General features: G+C 37.7%; 1 protein-coding gene across 1 annotated transcript in view; it reads left to right on the forward strand.

Annotated features, from left to right (window-relative positions):
* The window catches only part of Vom2r24 (vomeronasal 2 receptor, 24), a 30250-nt gene extending 11193 nt beyond the window's left edge, over positions 1–19057 (forward strand). The window contains exons 2-6 of the mRNA NM_001099493.1: positions 1594–1885; positions 8459–9265; positions 15434–15661; positions 16632–16755; positions 18138–19057. Coding sequence (NP_001092963.1) covers positions 1594–1885; positions 8459–9265; positions 15434–15661; positions 16632–16755; positions 18138–19057 — 2371 coding nt within the window. The remainder of the gene's footprint in view (positions 1–1593; positions 1886–8458; positions 9266–15433; positions 15662–16631; positions 16756–18137) is intronic.
* Positions 19058–26373: the final 7316 nt, after the last annotated feature.

Raw genomic sequence — 26373 nt, forward strand, 5'->3', positions numbered from 1 at the left:
TAAAAAAAAATGGGAGTCCACCACTGATCCCACTGTAAGGAGTCCCTCAAGAAGACCAAACTACAAACTGTAACATATATAACACATGTCCTACTCAGTCCCATGCAGTCTCCTTTGTTGTCATTTCAGACTCTGTGAGCCGCTAGTTAGGTTAGGTTAGGCTCGGTTAGGATAGGTTATTTGATTCTGTGGATTTCCTTCTGGTATCCCTGACCCATCTGGCTTCTGAAATCATTTCCCCTGCTTTTGCAGAATTCTGCAAGCACCACCTAATGTTTGAATGTGGGTCTCTGAATCTCTGATACCAATTGGGCAGACACAGACACAGGTGGGATGAGGTCATTGAAGGATGGAGAGTGTATGGGAAGAGACTAGTACAATATGGGTCATTTTGGGGACAAGCTAGAAACTTAGTGCAATAAAAACTTCCAGGACTCTGTAAGCTTGATCCTAGATAAGACTCCAAGCAATGTGAGATATGGAGCCTAAATTTGCTATTTCCTGAAACTGGACAAGACTTCCAGTGGAAGGATTGGTATGTTAACCCAGACACAAAACCTTTGACCTACAATTTACCCTGCCTACAAGATGTGGTAGAGTAGATGGCACAAAACTGTGTGTTGCTAAAAAGAATGGTTTGTCCAGCTTGAGACCTATGCCACTGACATTGCATGGAGGGCCAAGACCCTGAACCTAGATGCCCCAGTGGTCAAGGATAAAACCAAATTCAACTGGCAAGAAAAATCAATAAAATGATTTCTAATGAGATGCTGTTGTTTTCATAGATAGTGATTGCCACAATGACCCACAACAAATACAAATACAGAGAAAAAGAGACAAAGAATGTTCACCAATGAAGGAAACATAACTATTACACTCACACCATTCCAGGGATCACTGTAATATAAAAGTTTTAAAAATACGTGTAAGAGCTAGAAGTGATGAGTAAATATATTGAAACATCTGGGTAAAACAAGGCAGCTGGACTTAGGAACTTACCAGAATTTTGACAACATAGATTACTCCTGTGTCATCCCAGACCTGACAAAATTTTGGTATGCGAAGTGCAGCTGAGCATACCACCTCACATAATGCTACATAGTGAGTGGCAATTTTTAGGTACAAAGAGTCGATACGACAATTTTCTTTAAAGATGTATAACTTCATAATTTGACAACATTTCAGCCAATGACCATGCCTCAAAGTATTCTTGAAAACACAAATTGGTCTTAAAGTGTTTATATTTAAGGACAAAATGTTGGATTGGCGGACAAAACAAAAAGGCATTTAAAATAATAAGACATTAAGATGAAAACAAATAAGCCAGAATAGGGTCTCTCTCTCTCTCTCTCTCTCTCTCTCTCTCTCTCTCTCTCACACACACACACACACACACACACACACACACACACACACACACACACACACACAGAGAGAGAGAGAGAGAGAGAGAGAGAGAGAGAGAGAGAGAGAGAGAGAGAGATGGATTTTTGGAAATATAAGCATTCAAACTTTAAAAGCCATTGCACCATAGTGCACATATATTATGTGGTAAGAGTCCTCCTCATAATTATTGTTTTATCTTTTGTTCAGGTTTAAGTTGAGGAACTACCAATGTATTTTGGCCATGATGTTTGCCATTGAGGAGATAAACAGTAACCCATATCTTTTATCGAATGTATCCCTGGGATTTGAGGTCAATAATGTCCCACATGGTCAAAGGAAAACATTAGGCAAACTTTTTGGCTCACTTTCAGGCTATGATTGTGCCATGCCTAACTACAGAATTGCAAGTGAGAAAAATACTGCTGCTGTACTTACAGGACCATCGTGGGCAATATCTGAATACATAGGGACACTTCTGGATCTTTACAAATTTCCACAGGTGAGAGCTGGTGACATTTTAGCCTAAAAGTCTGTCTGCTTGCTGATATTTTAAGAAGCTGTGAACGAAAATAGGGAAACTTAAATCACTCTTCACAGAGAGGAAAATGAGGCAGACAGTAAATGGTACATCTGTATTTCTGTAGCTTAGACGAACTAAAAGGAGTAGACAAAGAATGCTCTTAAAATTAAGAATTTTTGAGTTCTCTGCACCCAAATCCCGTGGGAGGGAGAGCTAAACCTTCAGAGAGGCAGACACGCCTGGGAAACCAGAAGAGACTCCACTCTGCACACATCTCGGACGCCAGAGGAAAACACCAAACGCTGTCTGGAACCCTGGTGGACTGAAGCTCCCGGAAACAGCAGCACAGATCTTCCTGGTTGCTGCTGCCGCAGAGAGCTCATGGGCAGCACCCCGCGAGTGAACTTGAGCCTCGGGACCACAGATAAGACCAACTTTTCTGCTGCAAGTGACCTGCCTGGTGAACTCAAGACACAGGCCCACAGGAACAACTGAAGACCTGTAGAGAGGAAAAACTACACGCCCGAAAGCAGAACACTCTGTCCCCATGACTGGTTGAAAGAAAACAGGAAAACAGGTCTACAGCACTCCTGACACACAGGCTTATAGGACAGTCTAGCCACTGTCAGAAATAGCAGAACAAAGTAACACAAGAGATAATGTGATGGCGAGAGGTAAGCACAGGAACCAAAGCAACAGAAACCAAGTCTACATGGCATCATCGGAGCCCAATTCTCCCATCAAAACAAACATGGAATATCCAAACACACCTGAAAAACAAGCTCTAGTTTCAAAATCATATTTGATCATAATGCTGGAGGACTTCAAGAAAGACGTGAAGAACTCCCTTAGAGAACAAGTAGAAGCCTACAGAGAGGAATCGCAAAAATCTCTGAAAGAATTCCAGGAAATCGTAAATAAACAAGTAGAAGCCCATAGAGAGGAGTCACAAAAATCCCTGAAAGAATTCCAGGAAATCATAAATAAACAAGTGGAAGCCCATAGAGAGGAGTCACAAAAATACCTGAAAGAATTCAAGGAAAACACAAACAGTTGAAGGAATTAAAAATGGAAATAAAAGCAATCAAGAAAGAACACATGGAAACAACCCTGAATATAGAAAACCAAAAGAAAAGACAAAGAGCTGTAGATATGAGCATCACCAACAGAATACAAGAGATGGAAGAGAGAATCTCAGGAGCAGAAGATTCCATAGAAATCATTGACTCAACTGTCAAAGATAATGTAAAGCAGAAAAAGCTACTGGTCTGAAACATACAGGAAATCCAGGACTCAATGAGAAGAGCAAACCTAAGGATAATAGGTATAGAAGAGAGTGAAGACTCCCAGCTCAAAGGACCAGTAATTATCTTCAACAAAATCATAGAAGAAAACTTTCCTAACCTAAGGAAAGAGATGCCCATAAATATACAAGAAGCCTACAGAACTGCCAATAGATTGGACCAGAAAAGAAACACCTCCCGTCACATAATAGTCAAAACACCAAACACACAAAATAAAGAAAGGATATTAAAAGCAGTAAGGGGAAAGTGTCAAGTAACATATAAAGGCAGACCTACCAGAATCACACCAGACTTTTCGCCAGAAACTATGAAGGGCAGAAGATCCTGGACTGATGTCATACAGACCCTAAGAGAACACAAATGCCAGCCCAGATTACTCTATCCTGCAAAACTCTCAATTAACATAGATGGAGAAACCAAGATATTCCATGACAAAACCAAATTTACACAATATCTTTCTACAAATCCAGCACTACAAAGGATAATAAATGGTAAAGCCCAACATAATGAGGCAAGCTATACCCTAGAAGAAGCAAGAAAGTAATCATCTTGGCAACAAAACAAAGAGAAGAAAAGCACACAAACATAACCTCACATCCAAATATGAATATAACAGGAAGCAATAATCACTATTCCTTAATATCTCTCAACATCAATGGCCTCAACTCCCCAATAAAAAGACATAGATTAACAAACTGGATATGCAACGAGGACCCTGCATTCTGCTGCCTACAAGAAACATACCTCAGAGACAAAGACTGACACTACCTCAGAGTGAAAGGCTGGAAAACAACTTTCCAAGCAAATGGTCGGAAGAAGCAAGCTGGAGTAGCCATTCTAATCCAATAAAATCAATTTTCAACTAAAAGTCATCAAAAAAGATAAGGAAGGACACTTCATATTCATCAAAGGAAAAAATCAACCAAGATGAACTCTCAATCCTAAATATCTATGCCCCAAATACAAGGGCACCTACATATGTAAAAGAAACCTTACTAAAGCTCAAAACACACATTGCACCTCACACAATAATAGTAGGAGATTTCAACACCCCACTCCCATCAATGGACAGATAATGGAAACAGAAATTAAACAGAGACGTAGACAGACTAAGAGAAGTCATGAGCCAAATGGACTTAACAGATATTTATATAACATTCTATCCTAAAGCAAAAGGATATACCTTCTTCTCAGCTCCTCATGGTACTTTCTCCAAAATTGACCGTATAATTGGTCAAAAAACGGGCCTCAACAGGCACAGAAAGATAGAAATAATCCCATGGGTGCTATCAGACCACCACGGCCTAAAACTGGTCTTCAATAACAATAAGGGAAGAATGCCCACATATACGTGGAAATTGAACAATGCTCTACTCAATGATAACCTGGTCAAGGAAGAAATAAAGAAAGAGATTAAAGACTTTTTAGAATTTAATGAAAATGAAGGTACAACATACAAAAACTTATGGGACACAATGAAAGCTGTGCTAAGAGGAAATCTCATAGTGCTGAGTGCCTGCAGAAAGAAACAGAAAAGAGCATATGTCAGCAGCTTGACAGCACACCTAAAAGCTCTAGAACAAAAAGAAGCAAATACACCCAGGAGGAGGAGAAGGCAGGAAATAATCAACAGAACCAAAAGTTGGTTCTTTGAGAAAATCAACAAGATAGATAAACCCTTAGCCAGACTAACGAGAGGACACAGAGAGTGTGTCCAAATTAATAAAATCAGAAATGAAAAGGGAGACATAACTACAGATTCAGAGGAAATTAAAAAATCATCAGATCTTACTATAATAGCCTATATTCAACAAAACTTGAAAATCTTCAGGAAATGGACAATTTCCTAGACAGATACCAGGTACCGAAGTTAAATCAGGAACAGATAAACCAGTTAAACAATGCCATAACTCCTAAGGAAATAGAAGCAGTCATTAAAGGTCTCCCAACCAAAAAGAGCCCAGGTTCAGACGGGTTTAGTGCAGAATTCTATCAGACCTTCATAGAAGACCTCATACCAATACTATCCAAACTATTCCACAAAATTGAAACAGATGGAGCACTACCGAATTCCTTCTATGAAGCCACAATTACTATTATACCTAAACCACACAAAGACCCAACAAAGAAAGAGAACTTCAGACCAATTTCCCTTATGAATATCGACGCAAAAATACTCAATAAAATTCTGGCAAACCGAATCCAAGAGCACATCAAAACAATCATCCACCATGATCAAGTAGGCTTCATCCCAGTCATGCAGGGATGGTTTAATATACGGAAAACCATCAACGTGATCCATTATATAAACAAACTGAAAGAACAAAACCACATGATCATTTCATTAGATGCTGAGAAAGCATTTGACAAAATTCAACACCCCTTCATGATAAAAGTCCTGGAAAGAATAGGAATTCAAGGCCCATACCTAAACATAGTAAAAGCCATATACAGCAAACCAGTTGCTAACATTAAACTAAATGGAGAGAAACTTGAAGCAATCCCACTAAAATCAGGGACTACACAAGGCTGCCCACTCTCTCCCTACTTATTCAATATAGTTCTTGAAGTTCTAGCCAGAGCAATCAGACAACAAAAGGAGATCAAGGGGATACAGATCGGAAAAGAAGAGGTCAAAATATCACTATTTGCAGATGACATGATAGTATATTTAAGTGATCCCAAAAGTTCCACCAGAGAACTACTAAAGCTGATAAACAACTTCAGCAAAGTGGCTGGGTATAAAATTAACTCAAATAAATCAGTTGCCTTCCTCTATACAAAAGAGAAACAAGCCGAGAAAGAAATTAGGGAAACGACACCCTTCATAATAGACCCAAATAATATAAAGTACCTCGGTGTGACTTTAACCAAGCAAGTAAAAGATCTGTACAATAAGAACTTCAAGACACTTAGGAAAGAAATTGAAGAAGACCTCAGAAGATGGAAAGATCTCCCATGCTCATGGATTGGCAGGATTAATATAGTAAAAATGGCCATTTTACCAAAAGCAATCTACAGATTCAATGCAATCCCCATCAAAATACCAATCCAATTCTTCAAAGAGTTAGATAGAACAATTTGCAAATTCATCTGGAATAACAAAAAACCCAGGATAGCTAAAGCTATCCTCAACAATAAAAGGCCTTCAGGGGGAATCACTATCCCTGAACTCAAGCAGTATTACAGAGCAATAGTGATAAAAACTGCATGGTATTAGTACAGAGACAGACAGATAGACCAATGGAATAGAATTGAAGACCCAGAAATGAACCCACACACCTATGGTCACTTGATTTTTGACAAAGGAGCCAAAACCATCCAATGGAAAAAAGATAGCATTTTCAGCAAATGGTGACGGTTCAACTGGAGATGAACATGTAGAAGAATGCAGATCGATCCATGCTTATCACCCTGTAAAAAGCTTATGTCCATGTGGATCAAGGACCTCCACATCAAACCAGACACACGCAAACTAATAGAAGAAAAACTAGGAAAGCATCTGTAACACATGGGCACTGGAAAAAATTTCCTGAACAAAACACCAATGGCTTATGCTCTAAGATCAAGAATCGACAAATGGGATCTCATAAAACTGCAAAGCGTCTGTAAGGCAAAGGACACTGTGGTTTGGACAAAACGCAACCAACAGATTGTGAAAAGATCTTTGCCAATCCTACAACAGATAGGGGCCTTATATCCAAAGTATACAAAGAACTCAAGAAGTTAGACCGCAGGGAGACAAATAACCCTATTAAAAAATGGGGTTCAGAGCTGAACAAACAATTCACAGCTGAGGAATGCTGAATGGCTGAGAAACACCTAAAGAAATGTTCAACATCTTTAGTCATAAGGGAAATGCAAATCAAAACAACCCTGAGATTTCACCTCACACCAGTGAGAATGGCTAAGATCAAAAACTCAGGTGACAGCAGATGCTGGCGAGGATGTTGAGAAAGAGGAACACTCCTCCATTGCTGGTGGGGTTGCAGACTGGTACAACCATTCTGGAAATCAGTCTGGAGGTTCCTCAGAAAATTGGACATTGAACTACCTGAGGATCCAGCTATACCTCTCTTGGGCATATACCCAAAGATGCCCCAACATATAAAAAAGACACGTGCTCCGCTATGTTCATCGCAGCCTTATTTATAATAGCCAGAAGCTGGAAACAACCCAGATGCCCTTCAACAGAGGAATGGATACAGAAAATGTGGTACATCTACACAATGGAATATTACTCAGCTATCAAAAACCATGACTTTATGAAATTCGTGGGCAAATGGTTGGAACTGGAAAATATCATCCTGAGTGAGCTAACCCAATCACAGAAAGACATACATGGTATGCACTCATTGATAAGTGGCTATTAGCCCAAATGCTTGAATTACCCTAGATGCCAAGAACAAATGAAACTCAAGACGGATGATCAAAATGTGAATGCTTCACTCCTTCTTTAAAAGGGGAACAAGAATACACTTGGCAGGGAAGAGAGAGGCAAAGATTAAAACAGAGACTGAAGGAACACCCATTCAGAGCCTGCCCCACAGGTGGCCCATACATATACAGCCACCCAATTAGACAAGATGGATGAAGCAAAGAAGTGCAGACCGACAGGAGCCGGATGTAGTGCGCTCCTGAGAGACACAGCCAGAATACAGCAAATACAGAGGCGAATGCCAGCAGCAAACCACTGAACTGAGAATAGGACCCCCGTTGAAGGAATCAGAGAAAGAACTGGAAGAGCTTGAAGGGGCTCGAGACCCCATATGTACAACAATGCCAAGCAACCAGAGCTTCCAGGGACTAAGCCACTACCTAAAGACTATACATGGACTGACCCTGGACTCTGACCTCATAGGTAGCAATGAATATCCTAGTAAGAGCACCAGTGGAAGGGGAAGCCCTGGGTCCTGCTAAGACTGAACCCCCAGTGAACTAGACTGTGGGGGGGAGGGCGTCAATGGGGGGAGGGTTGGGAGGGGAACACCCATAAGGAAGGGGAGGGGGGAGGGGGATGTTTGCCCGGAAACCGGGAAAGGGAATAACACTTGAAATGTATGTAAGAAATACTCAAGTTAATAATAAAAAAAAGAAATTAAAAAAAATTAAGAATTTTTATATACTTTTTGAAAACCCATAAAATACAAGTTTGACTTTCAAAGGAGGATTTGACCTCTAAGCTTCAAACCATTGCTGCACAACTGAGTTGAATTTTATGACAATTTTCTTTCTATTTTTTCTACAGCTTACATTTGGACCTTTTGATAGTCTCCTGAGTGAACAAAGACGGTTTTCTTCTCTGTACCAAGTGGCCCCGAAGGACACATCTTTGACAGTTGGCATTGTATCTTTGATGCTTCATTTCCACTGGATCTGGGTGGGGTTATTCATCATAGATGATCACAAAGGTGCCCAGACACTGTCAGATTTGAGAAGTGAGATGGATAAAAACGGAGTCTGCACAGCATTTGTAGAAATGATCGTAGTCACCAGAGGTTCATTTTTTACCAAATCCTGGAAAAATCAGGTGCAGATCCTGGAATCATCATCAAATGTGATTATTATTTATGGGGACTCTGATTCTCTATTAAGCTTAATAGTAAATATTAAGCAGAAGTTACTCACATGGAAAGTGTGGGTACTGATCTCACAGTGGGATGTTTCTAAATTTGATGATTATTTCATGGTAGACTCATTGCATGGAGCTCTTATTTTTTCACACCATCGTGAGGAGATTCCTAATTTTACAGATTTTATGCAGAAATCCAACCCTTCCAAGTACCCGGAAGACACTTATCTTCATGTATTGTGGCACATTTTCTTCAACTGCTCTTTTGTTAAGAAAGATTGTAAAATTGTGCACAACTGTTTGCCTAATGCCTCCCTGGGGTTCTTGCCCGGGAACATATTTGACATGGCCATGAGTGAAGAGAGTTACAATGTATACAATGCTGTGTATGCTGTGGCCCACAGTCTGCATGAGATGATTCTCAACCAAGTACAATTTCAACCTCATGAAAAAGGAAAAAAGATGGTATTCTTCCCTTGGCAGGTAATGTTACTTCAGTTATTTTGTGGCATCAGCAACATGACACTCTTAGAGTTTACAAATGCACTCAAACTAGCCAATCCATATTACAGATTATTTTGTTAAAAATCTGCAAGACAAACTGTGCATGGGAGAATTATTGTAAAGTAATCATATAGTTGCATTACAAAGAGCCATCCAATATTTTCAGAGTAAAATTTTCAAAATGCAAATTCCATTTAACACAGATTTCACACCACAGAAAAGACAGAGGTAAAAAAATTATTACAATGGACACTTCTAAAATTCTTATATATATATATATATATATATATATATTACTCATAAAATCGTTAATTTTGGAGTGTGAAACTAAATATTGTTAAAATGTAATTGGGTATGACTATATCTTCAAAGAAGCTGATTAGTTTTTCCATGAACCATTATGAATTATGGGTGCTTGTTTCTAAGTATTTTTCCTCCACAGGTACATGACTGTTTATTATTAAAATTATTTAAAAATTTTGCATAATTATTTTGTTTATACACACACATATATACTTACGTACATATATACACACACATACAAACACAAACACACACACATGCACACACACATATACGTATATATATGTATATATATGTATGTATGTATGTATAATACATAGGCATGGTATTCTGATACGGATGGTATTAACTCACTATGTGAATATTGTAAACATCACTCTGGTCATCTGGAAGAATAGTAAGTCCCCTCACATCTGACACATGTCTTCAGTCTTGGTATATGTCTCTTTTAAAATGTTTTTAAGTTTATTTTTCTTGGCTATTTTATGTATCTACATTTCAAGTATTATCATCTTTTTCCCCTCTCCCATACCCTCTCTTGCCTCTGCCTACTTCTATGAGGATGCTGCAACTCCCACCTCAATGCTGTGGAATTCCATGACATTGAGGAAACAAGCCTTCACAGGACTAAGGGTTTTCCCTCCTATTGACGTTGGAGAATGCCATCCTCTTCTACATATGCTTCTGGAGCCATGGGTCCCTCCATGTGTACCCATTGGTTGGTGGATGAGTCCCTGAGAGCTCTGGTTGGGTCTAATTGGTTGATATTGTTGTCCTTCTTATGGGGTTGCAAACTATTTCAGATCCTTCAGTCTTTCCCCTAACCCATCTGCTGGGGCTCTGTGGCTTACCGCAATGTAGCTGGAAGCATCCTCCTCTGTATCAGTAAGCCTCTGAGGAGACATTCATGTCTAGCCCCAGTCAGCAAGCACTAATGGACATCAGTGATAGGGACTGGGTTTGGTAGCTGCATGTAAAATGGATTCCCAGGTGGGGCAATCTCTGGATTACCTCTTCCTTGTCTCCAAATTTCCTTTTGTATGTATTTTGTTCTCCCTTCTAAGAAGGACTGAGGCATCCACATTTTGGTTTTCCTTATTCTTGTTCTCTTAAGTTTTCATTAGGTATTCCAAGCTTCAGGGCTAATATCCACTTATCAGAGAATGCATAACCTGTTTTCTTGTGTGTGTGTGTGTGTGTGTGTGTGTGTGTGTGTGTGTGTGCATGTGTGTGTGTGTGTGTGTGTGTGTGTGTGTGTGTGTGTAATTGGGATACCTCACTCAGGGTGATATTTTCTAGTTCCATACATTTGCATACTAGTTTCAAGCAGTCATTGTTTTTAATAGCTGAGTAATACTACATTATGTAAATATACCACATTTTCTATATCCATTGCTCTATTGAAGGACATCTGGGATTTTTCTAGCCTCTGGCTCTTATGACTAAGTCTGCTATGAACATAGTGGAATATGTGTCCTTGTAATATGTTAGAACATTTTTTTTGGCGTCTACGCAGGAGTGATAGAGCTAGCTCCTCAGGTAGCACGATGTCTGATTTTCTGAGGAAAGGCCAGACTGTTCTCCAGAGTAGTTGTACCAGCTTGCAATCCACCAACAATAGAGAAGTGTTCCTATTACTCCACATGCTCATCAGCATCTACTGTCACCTGAGATTTTGATCTTAGCCATTCTCACTGGTTTGATGTGAAATCTCAGGGTTATCTTAATTTGCGTTTGCTGGTGACTAAAGATGTTGAACATTTCTTTAGGTGCTTCTCATCCATTCATTTTTCCTCAGTTGAGAATTCTTTGTTTAGCACTGTACCCCAATTTTTAATAGGATTATTTAATTCTCTGGAGTCTACCTTCTAGAGTTCTTTGTATATATTGGATATTATACCTCTATTGTGATATTTTTACTTGCATTCCAATTTGTATCCCTTTTGGCTTCCTTTTGTTGTCTAATTGCTCTAGCTAGAACTTCAAGTACTATGTTGAATAGATAGAGTGGGCTGCTTGTCCAGTCTGTCATTTCAATGGGATTGCTTAAAGTTTCTCTCCATTTAGCCTGATGCTGGCTACAAGTTTGATATATATAGCTATTCATGTTTAGCTATGGGCCTTGAATTCCTTTTCGTTCCAAGATTTTTACCATGAATTTTGTCAAATGTTGTCTCAGCATCTAATAAGATGATCCTGATTTTTTTTCATTTGAGTTTGTTTATACAGTGTATTATGTTGATGGATTTCCATATACTTAACCTTCCTTGTATACCTTGGATGAAGCCTATTGAACATGGTAAATGATTGTTTGATGTGTTCTTGGATTGTGTTTGTGAAACTTTTATTCAGTATCTTTGCATCAATATTCATGAGGAAAATTGGTCTGTAGTACTCTTTCTTTGTAGGGATTTTGAGTGATTGAATTGTAAATGTAATTGTGGCTTCAAAGAACAAATAGGGTTGTGTTTCTTCTGTTTCTATTTTGTGACACAGTTAAAGAGAATTGTTATTAGGTTTTCTTTGAAGTTCTGATAGAATTCAGAGCTAAAACCATCTGGTCCTGGACTTTTTTGGTTGGGAGACTTTTAATGACTACTTCAATTTCTTTAGGTATTATGGGACTGTTTATCTGATCCTTATTTAATTTTGGTACCAGGTATCTGTCTAGAAAGCTGTCCATTTCACCCAGATTTTCCAGTTTTGTTGAGTATAAACTTTTGTAGTCAGATATGATAATTTTTAAATTTCCTCATTTTCTGTTGTTATGTCTACCTATTCTGCTTTTGTTAATTTGTATACTGCCTCGGTTCCCCATGCTTAATCTGGCTGTGTTTATCTATCTTTTTGAATATCTCAAAGGAGAACATACTGGTTTTATTGATTCTTTGTATAGTTCTTTTTGTTCCTTCTTGTTTGATTTCACCTCTGCTGTCTACTCCTTTTGGTTGTATTTGCTTCTTTTTATTCTAGGACTTTCAGGAGTACTATCAAGCTAGTAGAGTAGGCTCTCTCCAATTTCTTTTTGGAGGCCCTGAGATTTATGAGTTTTCCACTTAGCACTGCTTTCATTGCATCCCATAAATTTGGGTATATTGTGCCTTCATTGTCATTAAATTTTAAAAAGGCTTTAATTTCTTTATTTCTTCCTTGACCAAGTTGTCATTGAGTGGAGACTATATATGTGGGCTTTCTGTTCCTTATTTTTGTTTTTGAAGACTAGCTGTAATCTATGATTATCTGATAGGATGCAGGGGATTATTTCAATCACCATGTATTTAATGAGGCCTGTTTGTGAGCAATTATATGGTGAGTTTTGGAGAATGTACCACGAGGTGCTGAGAATTTATATTCTTTTGTTTTAGGATGAAATGTTCTATAAATATATTTTAAATAGATTTGGCTCATGACTTCTGTTGTTTTCACTGTGTCTCTCTTTAGTTTCTGTTTCCATGATGTGTCCACTGATGAGAGTGGGATAGTCAAGTCTCCCATTATCATCTTGTGAGGTACAATGTGTTCTTTGAGCTTTAATAAAGTTTGTTTTGTGAATGTGGGTGCCCTCGCATTTAAAGCATAGATTTTCAGAATTAAGAGTTCATCTTGGCAGATGTTTTTTTATTTAATGAGTATGGAGTGTTCTTCCTTATCTTTTTTGATAACTTTTGGTTAAAAGTATATTTTATTCAATATTTGAATGGCTACTCCAGCTTGTTTCTTAGGACCATTTGTTTGGAAATTTTTTCCAATCTTTTACTCTGAGATCATATCTGTCACTGAGGTGCATTCCTTTATGCAGCAAAATGCTGGGTCTTCTTTACCTATCCATTCTGTTAGACTATGTCTTTTTATTGGGGAATTGAGTCTGTTGACGTTAAGAAACATTAAGGAATAGTGATGGTTGTTTCCTGTTATTTTTCTTGTGATAGGTAGAATGTTTGTGTGGCTACCTTCTTTTGGGTTAGTCACAAGAAGATTACTGTCTTGCTTTTCAAGAGTGTCATTTCCCTCATTGTGTTGGACTTTACCATCGATTATCTTTGTAGGGCTGGATTTATGAAAGAGATTGTGTAACTTTGGTTTTTGTCATGGAGTATCTTGGTTTCTTCATCTATGATAATTGAGAGTTTTAATGTATATAGTAGCCTATGCTGGTATTTGTATTCATTTAGAGTCTGTATGACATCTGTCCAGGGTCATCTAGCTTTCATAGTCTCTGTTGAAAAGTCTGGTGTAATTCTAATAGGTCTGCCTTCATATATTACTTGACCTTTTCTCCTTACTGTTTTTAATATTCTTTCTTTGTTTTCTGTATTTGGTGTTGTGACTATTATGTGATGGGAGGAGTTTCTTTTCTGGTCCAATCTATTTGGAGTTCTGTAGGCTTCTTTTATGCTCATGAGCATATCTTTCTTTAGGTTAAGGAAGTTTTCTTCTATGATTTTGTTGAAGATATTTACTGGCCCTCTAAGCTGGGAATCTTCATTCTCTTCTATACCTAGTTTCGTTAGGTTTGGTCTTCTCCTTTTATCCTGGATTTCCTGGATGTTTTGGGTTAGGAGCTTTCTGCTTTTTGTATTTTCTTTGACTATTGTGTCAATGTTTTCTATGGTATCTTCTGTCCCTGAGATTCTCTCTTCTATCTCTTGTATTCTGTTGGTGATGCTTGTGTCTATGACTCCTGATCTCTTTACTAGGATTTCTATCTCCAGGGTTATCTTACTTTGTGATTTGTTTATTGTTTCTATTTCCATTTTCAGATCCTGGAGGCTTTTGTTCAATTCCTTCACTTGTTTGGTTGTATTTTCCTTAAGTCTTTAAGGGATTTTTGTGTTTTATCTTTAAAGACTGCTACTTGTTTATCTGTTATCATCTGTGTTTCTTTAAGGAAGCAACATACGTCCTTCTTAAAGTCCTAACATCATCTTGGGATCTGATTTTAATTCCAAATCTTGCTTTTCCTGTGTTTTGGGATATCCAGTATTTGCTGTGGTGGGAGAACTGGATTCTGATGATGCCAAGTAGTCTTGGTTTCTGTTGCTTAGATATTTGTGCTTTCCTCTCACCATCTAGTTATCTCTGTTAGTTGGTCTTGTTGTCTCTGACTGGACCTTGTCCCTCCTTTGGGTCTGTGAGCCTGTGAGTCTGTGAGCTTAGGAGTGAGAGCTCTCCTGGAAGACCAGCTCTCTCTCAGGTGGTTTTCAGTCTGGAGAGCTGTGGGACAACGTTATTTTTTGGTGCAGATGTAGAACAGAAGGGTCCTTTTCCAGGACACCCTGTGGCTCCTGTTCCCTGTGTGTTCTCATCAGGTCTTTCTTTAGATAGTCAGTGGAACAAAAGTTGGGTACCACCTGTGGGCTTAGGAGTGAGAGTGTTCCTGGCACAGCTTTCTCTCAGCAGGTTTTGGTCTGGAAGGCTGTGGGACAGACTTAGCTCTGGGTGCAGATGGAAACAAGAAGTGTCCTGTCCCAGGCTGCTCTGTGGCTCCCATGCTACATGCTCTAATTGGGTCTTTCTTTGGATAGTCAGTGGAGAGAAAGTGATGCCTCACCTGTGGGCTATGGACTTAGGAGTGAGAGAGTTCTTGCCAGACCAGCTCTCTGTGGTCTGAAGAATTGTGGGACAGCATTAGCTCTGGGTGCATTGTTCTAAGTATTTTGATGAAACTGATTGAAGAATTTTGGAAGATAACGATGCTTTCATTATCTTTGGGCACCATGGGCTATATGTTATTAAAGGTACTTTTCACATTAGGAATTAAAATCTACTTGAGATATTTCCTGATTCTGCTTCATATTCACTTCTCTGGAGTTTATGTAATATAAGCAAATGCATCTCTTTTAGCTTCACCCCTTTCTAAGGAAAATACAACTTATCAATCAGTATGGATGCAGTGTGGTTCTGGATTATAAAAGGAAATCATATGTAGAGTATGACATTCTCAACTTTTGGAATTTCCCAAAAGGTCTTGGGCTAAATGTGAAAGTAGGAACATTTTTTCCAAATGCTCCAAAGGAACAGAAATTGTCCATTTCTTCTAATATGATACAGTGGGCCACAGGATCGACAGAGGTGGGTTCAATCTTACTTCTATGTTTGAAACAGTATCTAAATATCAAAACCATGGTTTTGAATGTCAGAACACTTCATTGCTCACATGTGGCCCAGTCATAGGCACATAATGACCACCAATATACAGAATTATCTTAACACCTAATTTGGCAAAATGAATTATTTATTCTCCATCTTCTCATTTACTTAATATCATGAAGACTGGACCCTTCAGGATGATTTCCACCACTATCTCAGATCATCAGCCAGAATGTTTGTCATGATCACAGCTTAGAAATTTTTATTCAATGGGTAGTTGGCCTTTTTCTTGTAGGCTCCAGTCAGCAAGGAAAATCATAATGGGAATGTGTAGCTGTGTTAGTTGTTTGTTTTGCTAATGCAAAAATGCTACCTAAAAATACAGAAACATTTTTCTTGGCTCACTGCTTGGGAATATAGTCTCTCACTGCGGAAAGCTGTGTTCTTGGGTGTTAGAGTGAAGAGACAGCTGAGTACTTGTGTTAACATCCTTTCCTGCTTTGAATTTATTCAGGTACCATTGCCAATAAATCAGGACCACCAGATTAGAGATATTTGCCAGTAATTCTCATAGATTCATTTCCACAGTGATTCTAAAATCCAACACACCGAAATGATGAACTTTTACTTTGAACAAAAAATATTTGTATTTATATCCAAGAGTAAAGAGGCAGTAGATTTTTAGTATAAACAAGCCAGGATACCAAGATCATAAACTTTTACTTCTATGCTTCACCACATAATGTTTCAACAACTTTCTAAGAAATTCATATAATTAGGGACAAGCATTGACCACAGGGCCTGTGAATGACTCATTTTAGTAGTAAAGACAATTCATCTATCTGCACTTAGAGAAATTTACATGAACAAACTAATGGTTTTATATTTCAAACCACTCTACTGTGAATGTCATAAAAGCCTGGCTAAGTACTATCATACATTCCATTCTCAGGTTCCACGGTCTGTATGCAGTGAGAGCTGTCATCCTGGATTCAGGAAAACCTACCAGGAGGGCAGGGTTGTCTGTTGCTTTGATTGTACTCCTTGTCCAGAGAATGAAATTTCCAATGAGACTGGTAAATGTCAGTTGTGCAAAAGACATTCATACCTGTCAATATCTCTAATATCTAAGCAATTGTAAAACATCTGTTTGTGAGCTGCAATCGGTTTACTTCAGTGAAGATAATTTTCTTTCTTGCAGATGTTTAAAACATCACAGGTTACAGCTCATTTTTCCCACTGAAATAATACACTCTTTTTATACTTTAGTTTACAACTTTCTGTTTTGTAGTTTCTGTATGTATGTGTGTGAGAGTGAGGGTTTTCTTTAATTGTTTTGTTTATTTTGTTGGAATTTTTTGTTTCTCTCTTAAAGAAAAAGTATGGAACTTTCTGGGCATGGAATTAGGGAGAATCTAAGAGGCGTAAGGGAAGGTCTAAATTCTGATAAGAATGTCTTTATATAGGGAGTGAGAATGGTGATATCACAATACAAAGAAAATTAAATATAATTAAAATGTATATTGGGGTTGGGGATTTAGCTCAGTGGTAGAGCGCTTGCCTAGCAAGTGCAAGGCCCTGGGTTCGGTCCCCAGCTCTGAAAAAAAAACAAAAAAACACATATATAGAATACTAGGTATTTTGTTAATATAGAGAAAATATGGCAAAATCCATATGTATACATTATGAGCTTAGATAAACAAAACAGGAACAAAATTTTCAAATGTAGTTCATAAAGACATAAGAATTGATGAGCAGCTCTTTATGTATTATAACATAGCTACTATTATCCAGGGTTATAAGAACTGTTTCACTAGAGAAACATTTCAAGGCTCCAGGAACTTCAGAAATCCAATTCACTTGGGTTCCTTCAGAGAATTAAGGAATTTGGAAAACACCATGGATATTTTATATTGGGGACAGATATAGAAGTACATCACTGTGATATTATGATTTTAAAGGACATTCTCTCCATCTGAATGAAGCCCCATGCCCTCTTAAAATTAGAATATATTGATAAAGAGTGGATGTCAGGGGGTTGGGGATTTAGCTCAGCGGTAGAGGGCTTGCCTAGCGAGCGCAAGGCCCTGGGTTCTGTCCCCAGCTCCGGAAAAAAAAAGAAACAAAAAAAAAAAAGAGTGGATGTCAGAACCAAACTAGGTTCATGCAATGTATGTCAGTGTGCTAATGACTTCTGAAACTGATGTAACTGTGTCACTATAGGCAAGGATACCATATGTGTAACAATAGAAAAGAAGCATTTGCCCTATTTAATTCATATCAACATGAAGTAGAAGGAAAACTGAGTTTAGAAATATTATCTAGACAGTGTTCCTATGTGTGTATCAGACAAAGCAAGATTATCCTGATAATAGTACAGTGTGTGGGAACTGGAAAATGGTTTAGAATAAAAGGGGAAAACAGAGTATGCACTCATGATCACCCGCATTTCTTTCAGATATGGATCAGTGTGTGAAGTGTCCACAAACTCACTATGCAAACATAGAGAAGACCCACTGCCTACAGAAAACTGTGACATTTCTGACCTATGATGACCCATTAGGGAAGACACTTTGCGTCATATCCCTGAGTTTCTCCTCACTCACAGCTGCTGTTCTTGGGGTATTTCTGAAGAACAGGGACACCCCCATTGTCAAGGCCAATAACCTGGCTCTCAGTTACACCCTGCTCATCACTTTGATGCTCTGTTTTCTCTGTCCCTTGCTCTTCATTGGCCGTCCCAGCACAGCCTCCTGTATCCTGCAGCAAAACATTTTTGGGCTTCTCTTCACCATGGCTCTTTCCACTGTGTTGGCCAAAACTATCACTGTAGTTATAGCCTTCAAGATCACTGCTCCAGAAACAGTTAGACGATGGCTGCTGATATCAAGGGCCCCTAATCTCATTATTCCCTTATGTACCTTGCTCCAAATTTTTCTTTCTGGAATTTGGCTTACAACATCGCCTCCATTTATTGATAAAGATGTTCATTCAGAACATGGACACATCATCATCATTTGCAACAAAGGCTCAGCTGTTGCTTTTCATTGCAGCCTGGGATACCTGGGAGCACTAGCCCTGGGGAGCTACTTTATGGCTTTCTTGTCCAGAAACCTACCTGACACATTCAATGAAGCCAAGTTCCTGGCTTTCAGCATGCTGGTGTTCTGCAGTGTCTGGATCACTTTTCTCCCTATCTACCATAGCACCAAGGGGAAGACCACAGTGGCTATGGAAGTCTTCTCTATCTTGGCTTCTGGTACATCGCTCTTAGGCATCATCTTTGCCCCCAAGTGCCACATCATATTATTAAGATCAGAAAAGAACTCACTTCAATATATCAAGGACAAAACACATGCTAGAAGAAAAACACCTTAACATATTTCTTCTGTACTAATGAAATTAAACAATATACTTGAAGGCTAGGTTTTCTTCACTGTCTGAGCACTCACTTATAAAATTCTAGCTGGACATTTGATGCCAGGGGCTATTATTTCTTTAGGTGATCATATTAAACTAATCCTTTTGCCTTATTGAAATATATGCTGCAATTTCAGCTTTCCTCTTCTATTAACTATTATTTTTGTGTTGTTGATGAAACTTGCATGAAATCCTAATTTGTTAGTTCTTCCACTTGGATTATTAACATATTTTATTAATTTTACAACTGGATTCCAAAAAGATTTATTTCCTCTATTAATTACATGTGGTGTTGAACAGATTCGTCACATATGCAGAGTTTACATGTTCAATAATTTGTAAATTTGACATCCAATACAGCAAATTTTATGTCAATATATTATTCTGCTTCTAAAATCAAGACATTTTATAATTTTTCATAATTTCCTTTTATGTCTTTTATTCTCAAGGAATCTAATTTCTTTGTATGTGATATAAGCTTTCATGAAGATTATTATATATCTGGCCACTGCAAATGACCTACATACAATTTATTATGAATTTAGGAACTTACATCATACCTCACTGCCAAATGTCAACCTAAAAACTCAATTTGCTGTCAATATATAAAACTACTCTTTGAAATATGGTGATATCAAATGTGCACATGCAGCTACTTTCTCTGATTCTGTGTTCACGTCTCTGTTTTCTTCTCAACATCTAAGCAGCTTTTATGCTTTTACATCTTCACAGTTAAAACTCTTTTTTAAAATTGGTACATACTGGTATGTTATTAAAATATTTTAAAAAGTGTTTCACTGTAATTGTTTTCCTATGTTCATCAGTATACCAAATCAATGTAAAAATATTTTGTGGATTTTCAAAACAGAATTTCTCTATGTAGTAGAGGCCTGTTTGTCCTGGATTCACTTTATCGACCAGGCTAGCCTCAAACTCAGAGACCTATCTGATTATGCCTTTTAAGTACTGGTATGATTAAAAGCATGTGCCAACACACGCAGCCTATAATTTTATTCATTATTGTGTATCTTTCCAGCATTTCTGTTAGTGTGACTCTGGATTTGGAGAAAGGTTTTCTAATTTGTAGAATAAATTGAGAAGAATTGATACCTGCTATAAGAATTGGAAAGATAGCTTAGGAGTTAAGAGCACTGGCTGCTCCTCAAGGGTAAAAGGACTTGATTCCCAACATAAAAATGGTGGCTCACAACTCTCTATAATTCCATTTTCAGAGCACACAACAAATTCTTCTGATATCTACAAGCATGAGTTATGAAAGTTGTACAAAACATTTTTTGAATATAAAAGCAAAACACATATGAGTATTAAACAAAACAATTTTGGGTGGAGGGCATTGAAGACAGGGTTCCTCTGTGTGGCTCTGGCTGTCCTCAAACTCACTCTGTAGGTGAAAATGGCTTCAAACTTACAGGCTTCCACATTCCTCTGCTTTCCAACACTTGGGGTTAAAGGCGTATGTCACCTCACACATCTAAAACCAATTTTAGAAATAAAATGAAGGTATGGAAATTTTCACTGATGAATCCATTAGCTTGTACTTTGTTGTCTGCTTTCTTCTTTTTTTTAATTTCAGGTATTTTTTATGAGTTATGACTTCTGTAGTTTTCCTGAGTATATAGCTATGCACTGCAAGTGTGTACATCAGAAGACTGTCTCAGATTCACTTCAAAGTGGACTTATGCATGACTGTCATCTTCCAAGTGAACACTGGGAACCAAATCCAGGTCCTATGGAAGATCATCAGTGCTAGTAACTGTTGATCCATCTCCTCAGCAGCCAAAATCCTTTATGACTGTTTCCATCTCATTGCTGGTCATGGACTTAAATAAATCATATATCATATTTTGTTTTAGGAAAATCATCAATTTGTTAATATTTCCTGAGTTAGTGCAACATGGGTTGTACAGGTATGTGTACTCTGTGGGTTTAGGATTTCATGCTGTTATATTAATTATACTCTTTGAACCTCCAACTCCAATAGTTTGCATCCACTAGCACTTTCTTTTGGTTAATTTGGTTAAGGAATTGTTTTTAATTGTTGTTGTTGTTGTTGTTCTTATATTTTGTTTTTTATTGGATATTTTTTATTTATATTTCAAAAGTTATTCCTTTTCCCAGTTTTGCAATCATAAGCCTCCATCCCATACCCCCTCTGCCATCTTCTACGAGGGTGTTCCCCATCCTAAACCACCGACCCATTTCAACTACCCACACTGACATTCCCCTACACTGGTGGGTCGAGTCTTCTTGGCAGGACCAAGAGCTTCTCCTCTCATTAGTGCCCAACAAAGCCATCCTCTGCTATATATGCAGCTGGAACCATGTGTCTGTCCATGTGTATTCTTTGGGTACTGGCTTAATCCCTGGATCTCGTTGTGTTCTAATGGGGTTGCAAGCCCATTCAGTTCCTTCAATCCTTTCTCTAATTCCTCCAATGGGGAACCCATTCTCAGTTCGATGGTTTACTGCTAGCATTTGCCTCTGTATTTGTTAGGTTCTGGCTGAGCCTCACAGGAGACAGCTATAACAGGCTCATGTCAGCGTGTACTTCTTGGTTTCATGAACATAGTCTAGTTGTGGTGGCTCAGGGTATGCTCGGAATGGTCATTTTTTCAATTGTCTCCATACCCCCCCATGAATATTTTTGTTCTCCCTTGTAAGAAGGATTGAAGCATCCACTCTTTGGCAGTCCTTTCTCTTGAGATTCATGTGGTCTGTGGATTGTATCTTGGGTAATTTGAGGTATTGAGCTAATATCTACTTATCAGTGAGTGCATAACATCTCTGTTTTTTGTGATTAGGTTACCTCATTCAGGATGATATTTTCTAGTTCCATCCATTTGCCTATGAATTTCATGAAGTCATTGTTTTTGATAGCTGAGTAGCTGAAGTAAACTTCATTGTGTAGGTGTACCATATTTTCTGTATCCACTCCTCTGTTGAAGGGCATTTGGGTATTTCCAGCTTCTGTTTATTATAAATAAGGCTGCTACAAACATAGTAGAGCATGTGTCTTTGTTGCTTGTTTGAGAAACCTTTGAGTATATGCCTAGGAGTTGTATAGCTGGGTCCTCAGGTAGTGCAATGTCCAATTTTCTGAGGGTCCTCCACACTGATTTCCAGAATGGTTGTACCAGCTTGCAATCCCACCAACAACAGACAAGTGCTCCTCTTTCTCTACATCCTTGCCAGGATCTGCTGTAACCTGAGATTTAGATCTCAGCCATTCTGACTGGATTTGAGGTAGAAACTCAGCCTTGGTTTGATATGCATTTGCCTGATGACTAAACATGTTGAACATTTTTTAAGGTATTTCTCAGCCATTCTATATTCCTTAGCTGAGAAATCATTTTGTAGCTCTTTGCCACATTTTTAATAGGGTTATTTGGCTCTCTGGAGTCTATCTTCTTGAGTTCTTTCTGTATATTGGATATTAGCCCTCTATCTGATGAAGTATTGGTAAATATCTTTTCCCAATCTTTTGATTGCTGATTGTCCTAATGAAAGTGTCCTTTGCCTTACAGAAGAAGTATTGCAGTTTTATGAGGTCCCATTTGTCAATTCTTGATCTTAGAGCACAAGCTATTGTTTTGTTCAGGAAATTTTCCCCAGGGTCCATGTGTTCAAGGCACTTCTGCAATGTTTCTTCTATTAGGTTGAGTTTATGTGGTTTTATGTGGAGGTTCTTGATCCAATTGGACTTAAGCTTTGTACAAGGTGATTGAAGAATTGGTTAATTTGTATTCTTCTATATATTGATCTCCAATTTACCAACACCATTAGTTGAAAGTGCTGTCTTTTCTCAACTGAAAGGTTACAGCTCCTTTGTCAAAGTGACCATAGTTGTGTGGATACATTTCTGGGTCTTCAAATCTATTCCATTGATTAACCTGCATGACTCTGTAACAATGCCATATAGTATTTATGGCTATTGCTCTGTAATATAGAATGAGGTCAGGGATGGTGATTCCCCCAGAAGTTATTTTATGGTTGAGGGTAGCTTTCAATATACTGAGTATTTTTTTTATTCCAAATGAGTTTGCAAATTGCTCTTTCTATGTCTATGAAAAATTGAGTTGAAATTTTGATATGAATTCTGTTGAACCAATTTGGCAAAATTGCCATTTTTGCTATATTAATTCTGCTAATCCATTAGCACGGAAAATATTTCCATCTTCTGAGATTTTCATCAATTTCTTTCTTCAGAGTCTTGAGTTCTTATCATATGGCTCTTTCACTTGCTTGGTTAGTCACACTGAGGTACTTTATGTTACTTGTGACTATTGTGAAGGGTGTCACTTCCTTAAAGTCTATTGCAGTTTGTTTATCCTTTGAGTAGAAGAAGACTATTATTTGTTTGAGTTAAATTTCTTCAGCCACTTTGCTGAAGTTGTTTTTAGGCTTAGGATTTCTCTGGTGGAACTTTTGGGGTAACTTAAGTATACTATCACATTATCTGCAAATAGTGATATTTTGACTTCTTCTTTTCCAATTTGTATCCATTTGACCTCCTTTTGTTGTCTGATTGCTCTGGCTAGGACAGTAAATTCTATATTGAATAAGTAGGGAGAGAGTGGGCAGATTTGTTTAGTCCCTGAATTTAAAAGGGTTTTTTTTAAGTTTCTCTACATTTAGTTTGATGTTGGCTATTGGTTTGCTGTACATTGTTTTTAATATATTGAGGTATTGGCCTTGAATTCCTGATAGTTCCAAGATTATTGACATGAAGGGCTCTTGAATTTCATCAAATGCTTTCTCAGCAACTAATGAGATAATAATGTGTTATTTTTTCTTTGATGTGGTTTACATAGTGGAGTTCATTGATGCATTTCTTTATATTGAACCATCCCTGCATTCCTAGAATGAGGCCTACTTGATCATGATGGATGATCATTTTGATATGCTCTGGGACTCGTTTTGTGAGAATTTAATTGAGTATTTTTGCATCAATATTCTAAGGGGAATTCTTCCTAAGTACTCTTTCTTTGTTTGGTTTTTGTGTGGTTTAGTTAGAAGCATAATTGTGGCTTCATAGAATCAATTTGGTAGAGTTCCTTCTTTTTTCTATTTTGTGGAATAGTTTGGAGAATATTTGAATTAGGTCTTCTATGAAGGCCTGATAGAATTCTTCAATATACCCACCTGTTCCTGGGGATTTCTTGGTTGGGAGACTTTTAATAATTGCCTGTATTTCTTTAGGAGTTAAGGGAATGTTTTGTTTATCTTATCTTGATTATCTTTGGTACTTGGTATCTGTCTAGAAAATTGTCCATTTCATCCAGAATTTCCAGTTGTGGTGAATATAGGATTTTGTAATAGGATCTAATGATTTTTTGTTATGTCTCCCTGTTCATATCTGATTTTGTTAATTTGAATACCCTCCCTGTGCCCTATGGTTAGTCTGCATAAGGTTTATCTATCTTGTTGATTTTCTCAAAAACCAGCTCCCGGTTTTGTTGATTCTTTGCATAGGTCTTTTTGTTTCTACTTGCTTGAATTAAGCCCTGAGCTTGATTATTTCCTGCCTTCTACACTTCTTGGGTGTATTTGTTTCTTTTTGTTCTAGAGCTTTTAGCTATGCTGTCAAGCTGCTGATGAATGCTCTCTCCTGTATCTTTTTGCAGGCATTCAGAGCAATGAGTTTTTCCCTTAGCACTGCCTTCACTGTGTCCCATAAGTTTGGGCATGTTGTATCTTTGTTTTCAGTAAATTCTAAGAAGTTCTTAATTTTTTCTTTATTTCTTCCTTGACTAAATTATCATTGAGTAGAGCATTGTTCAACATCCATATATATGTGGGCATTCTGTTGTTTTTGTTGTTATTGAAGACCAGCCTTAGTCCATGTGATCTGATAGGATGCATGAGATTATTTCTAGCTTCCTGTATCTGTTGTGGCCTGTTCTGTGACTGATTATATGGTCAGTTTTGGAGAACGTACTATGAGGTGCTGAGAAGAAGGTATATCCTTTTGTTCTAGGATAGAATATTCTATAAATACCTGTTAAGACCATTTGGTTCATAACTTCTGTTAGTTTCTCTATGTCTCTGTTTAATTTCTGTTTCCATGATCTGTCCATTGATGAGAGCAGGGTGTTGAAATCTCGTACTATTATTGCATAATTTACAATGTGTGATTTGAGCTTTAATAAGGTTTGTTTTATGAATGTAGGCCCCCTTTCATTTGGACATAGATACTTAGGATTGAGAGTTCATCTTGGTAGATTTTTGCTTTAATGAATATAAAGAATCCTTTCTTATCTTTTTTGATGACTTTTGGTTGAAAGTCGATATTATTCAATATTAGAATCGCTACTCCATCTTGTTTCTTTGGATCAATTGCTTGGAAATTTGTTTTGCAGACTTTCACTCTGAGGTAGTGTCTGTCTTTGTCTCTTAAGTGTGTTTCCTGTATGCAGCAAAATGCTGGGTCCTCTTTATGTATTCAGTCTGTTAGTCTATATCTTTTTCTTGGGGTATTGACTCCATTGATGTTGAGAGATATTAAGGAATAGTGACTGTTATGTCCTGTTATTTTCATATTTAGAGGTGGAATTATGTTTGTGTTTCTCTCTTCTTGTTTGGTTGCAAGTAGATGACTTTCTGCATTTTTCTAGGGTTTATTTACCTCCTTGAGTTGGAGTTTTCCATCTATTTTCTTTGTAGAAAGATATTATATAAATTTGATTTTGTCATAAAATATCTTGATTTCTCCATCTATGTTAATTGAGAGTTTTGCTGGATATAGTAGCCTGGGCTGGCATTTGTGTTCTCTTAAGGTCTGTATGACATCTTCCCAGGATCTTCTGACTTTCACAGTCTTTGGTGAAAAGTCTTATGTAATTCTGATAGGCTACTTGACCTTTTTCTCTTACTGCTTTTTATAATCTTTCTTTCTTTTGTGCATTTGGTGTTTTGACTATTTTCTGATGGGAAGAATTTTTTTCTGGTCCAATCTATCTGTAGTTCTGTAGGCTGCTGGTATGTTTATGGACATCTCTTTCCATAGTTTAGGGAAGTTTTCTTTTATAATTTTGTTGAATATATTTACTGACCCATTATGTTGGGAGTCTTCACTCTCTTCTACAGCTATTATCCTTAGGTTTGATCTTCCAATTTTGTCCTGGATTTCCTGTATGTTTTGGTCTAGGAGCTTTTGCATTTTACATTATCTTTGAAGGTTGGGTGGATGTGTTCTATATTATCTTCTGCCCCTGAGTTTCTCTTTTCTATCTCTTTTATTCTATTGGTGATGC

Source organism: Rattus norvegicus, chromosome 1 (genome assembly GCF_021556685.1).
Source record: "Rattus norvegicus strain SHRSP/BbbUtx chromosome 1, alternate assembly SHRSP_T2T, whole genome shotgun sequence".
NCBI lineage: Eukaryota > Metazoa > Chordata > Mammalia > Rodentia > Muridae > Rattus > Rattus norvegicus.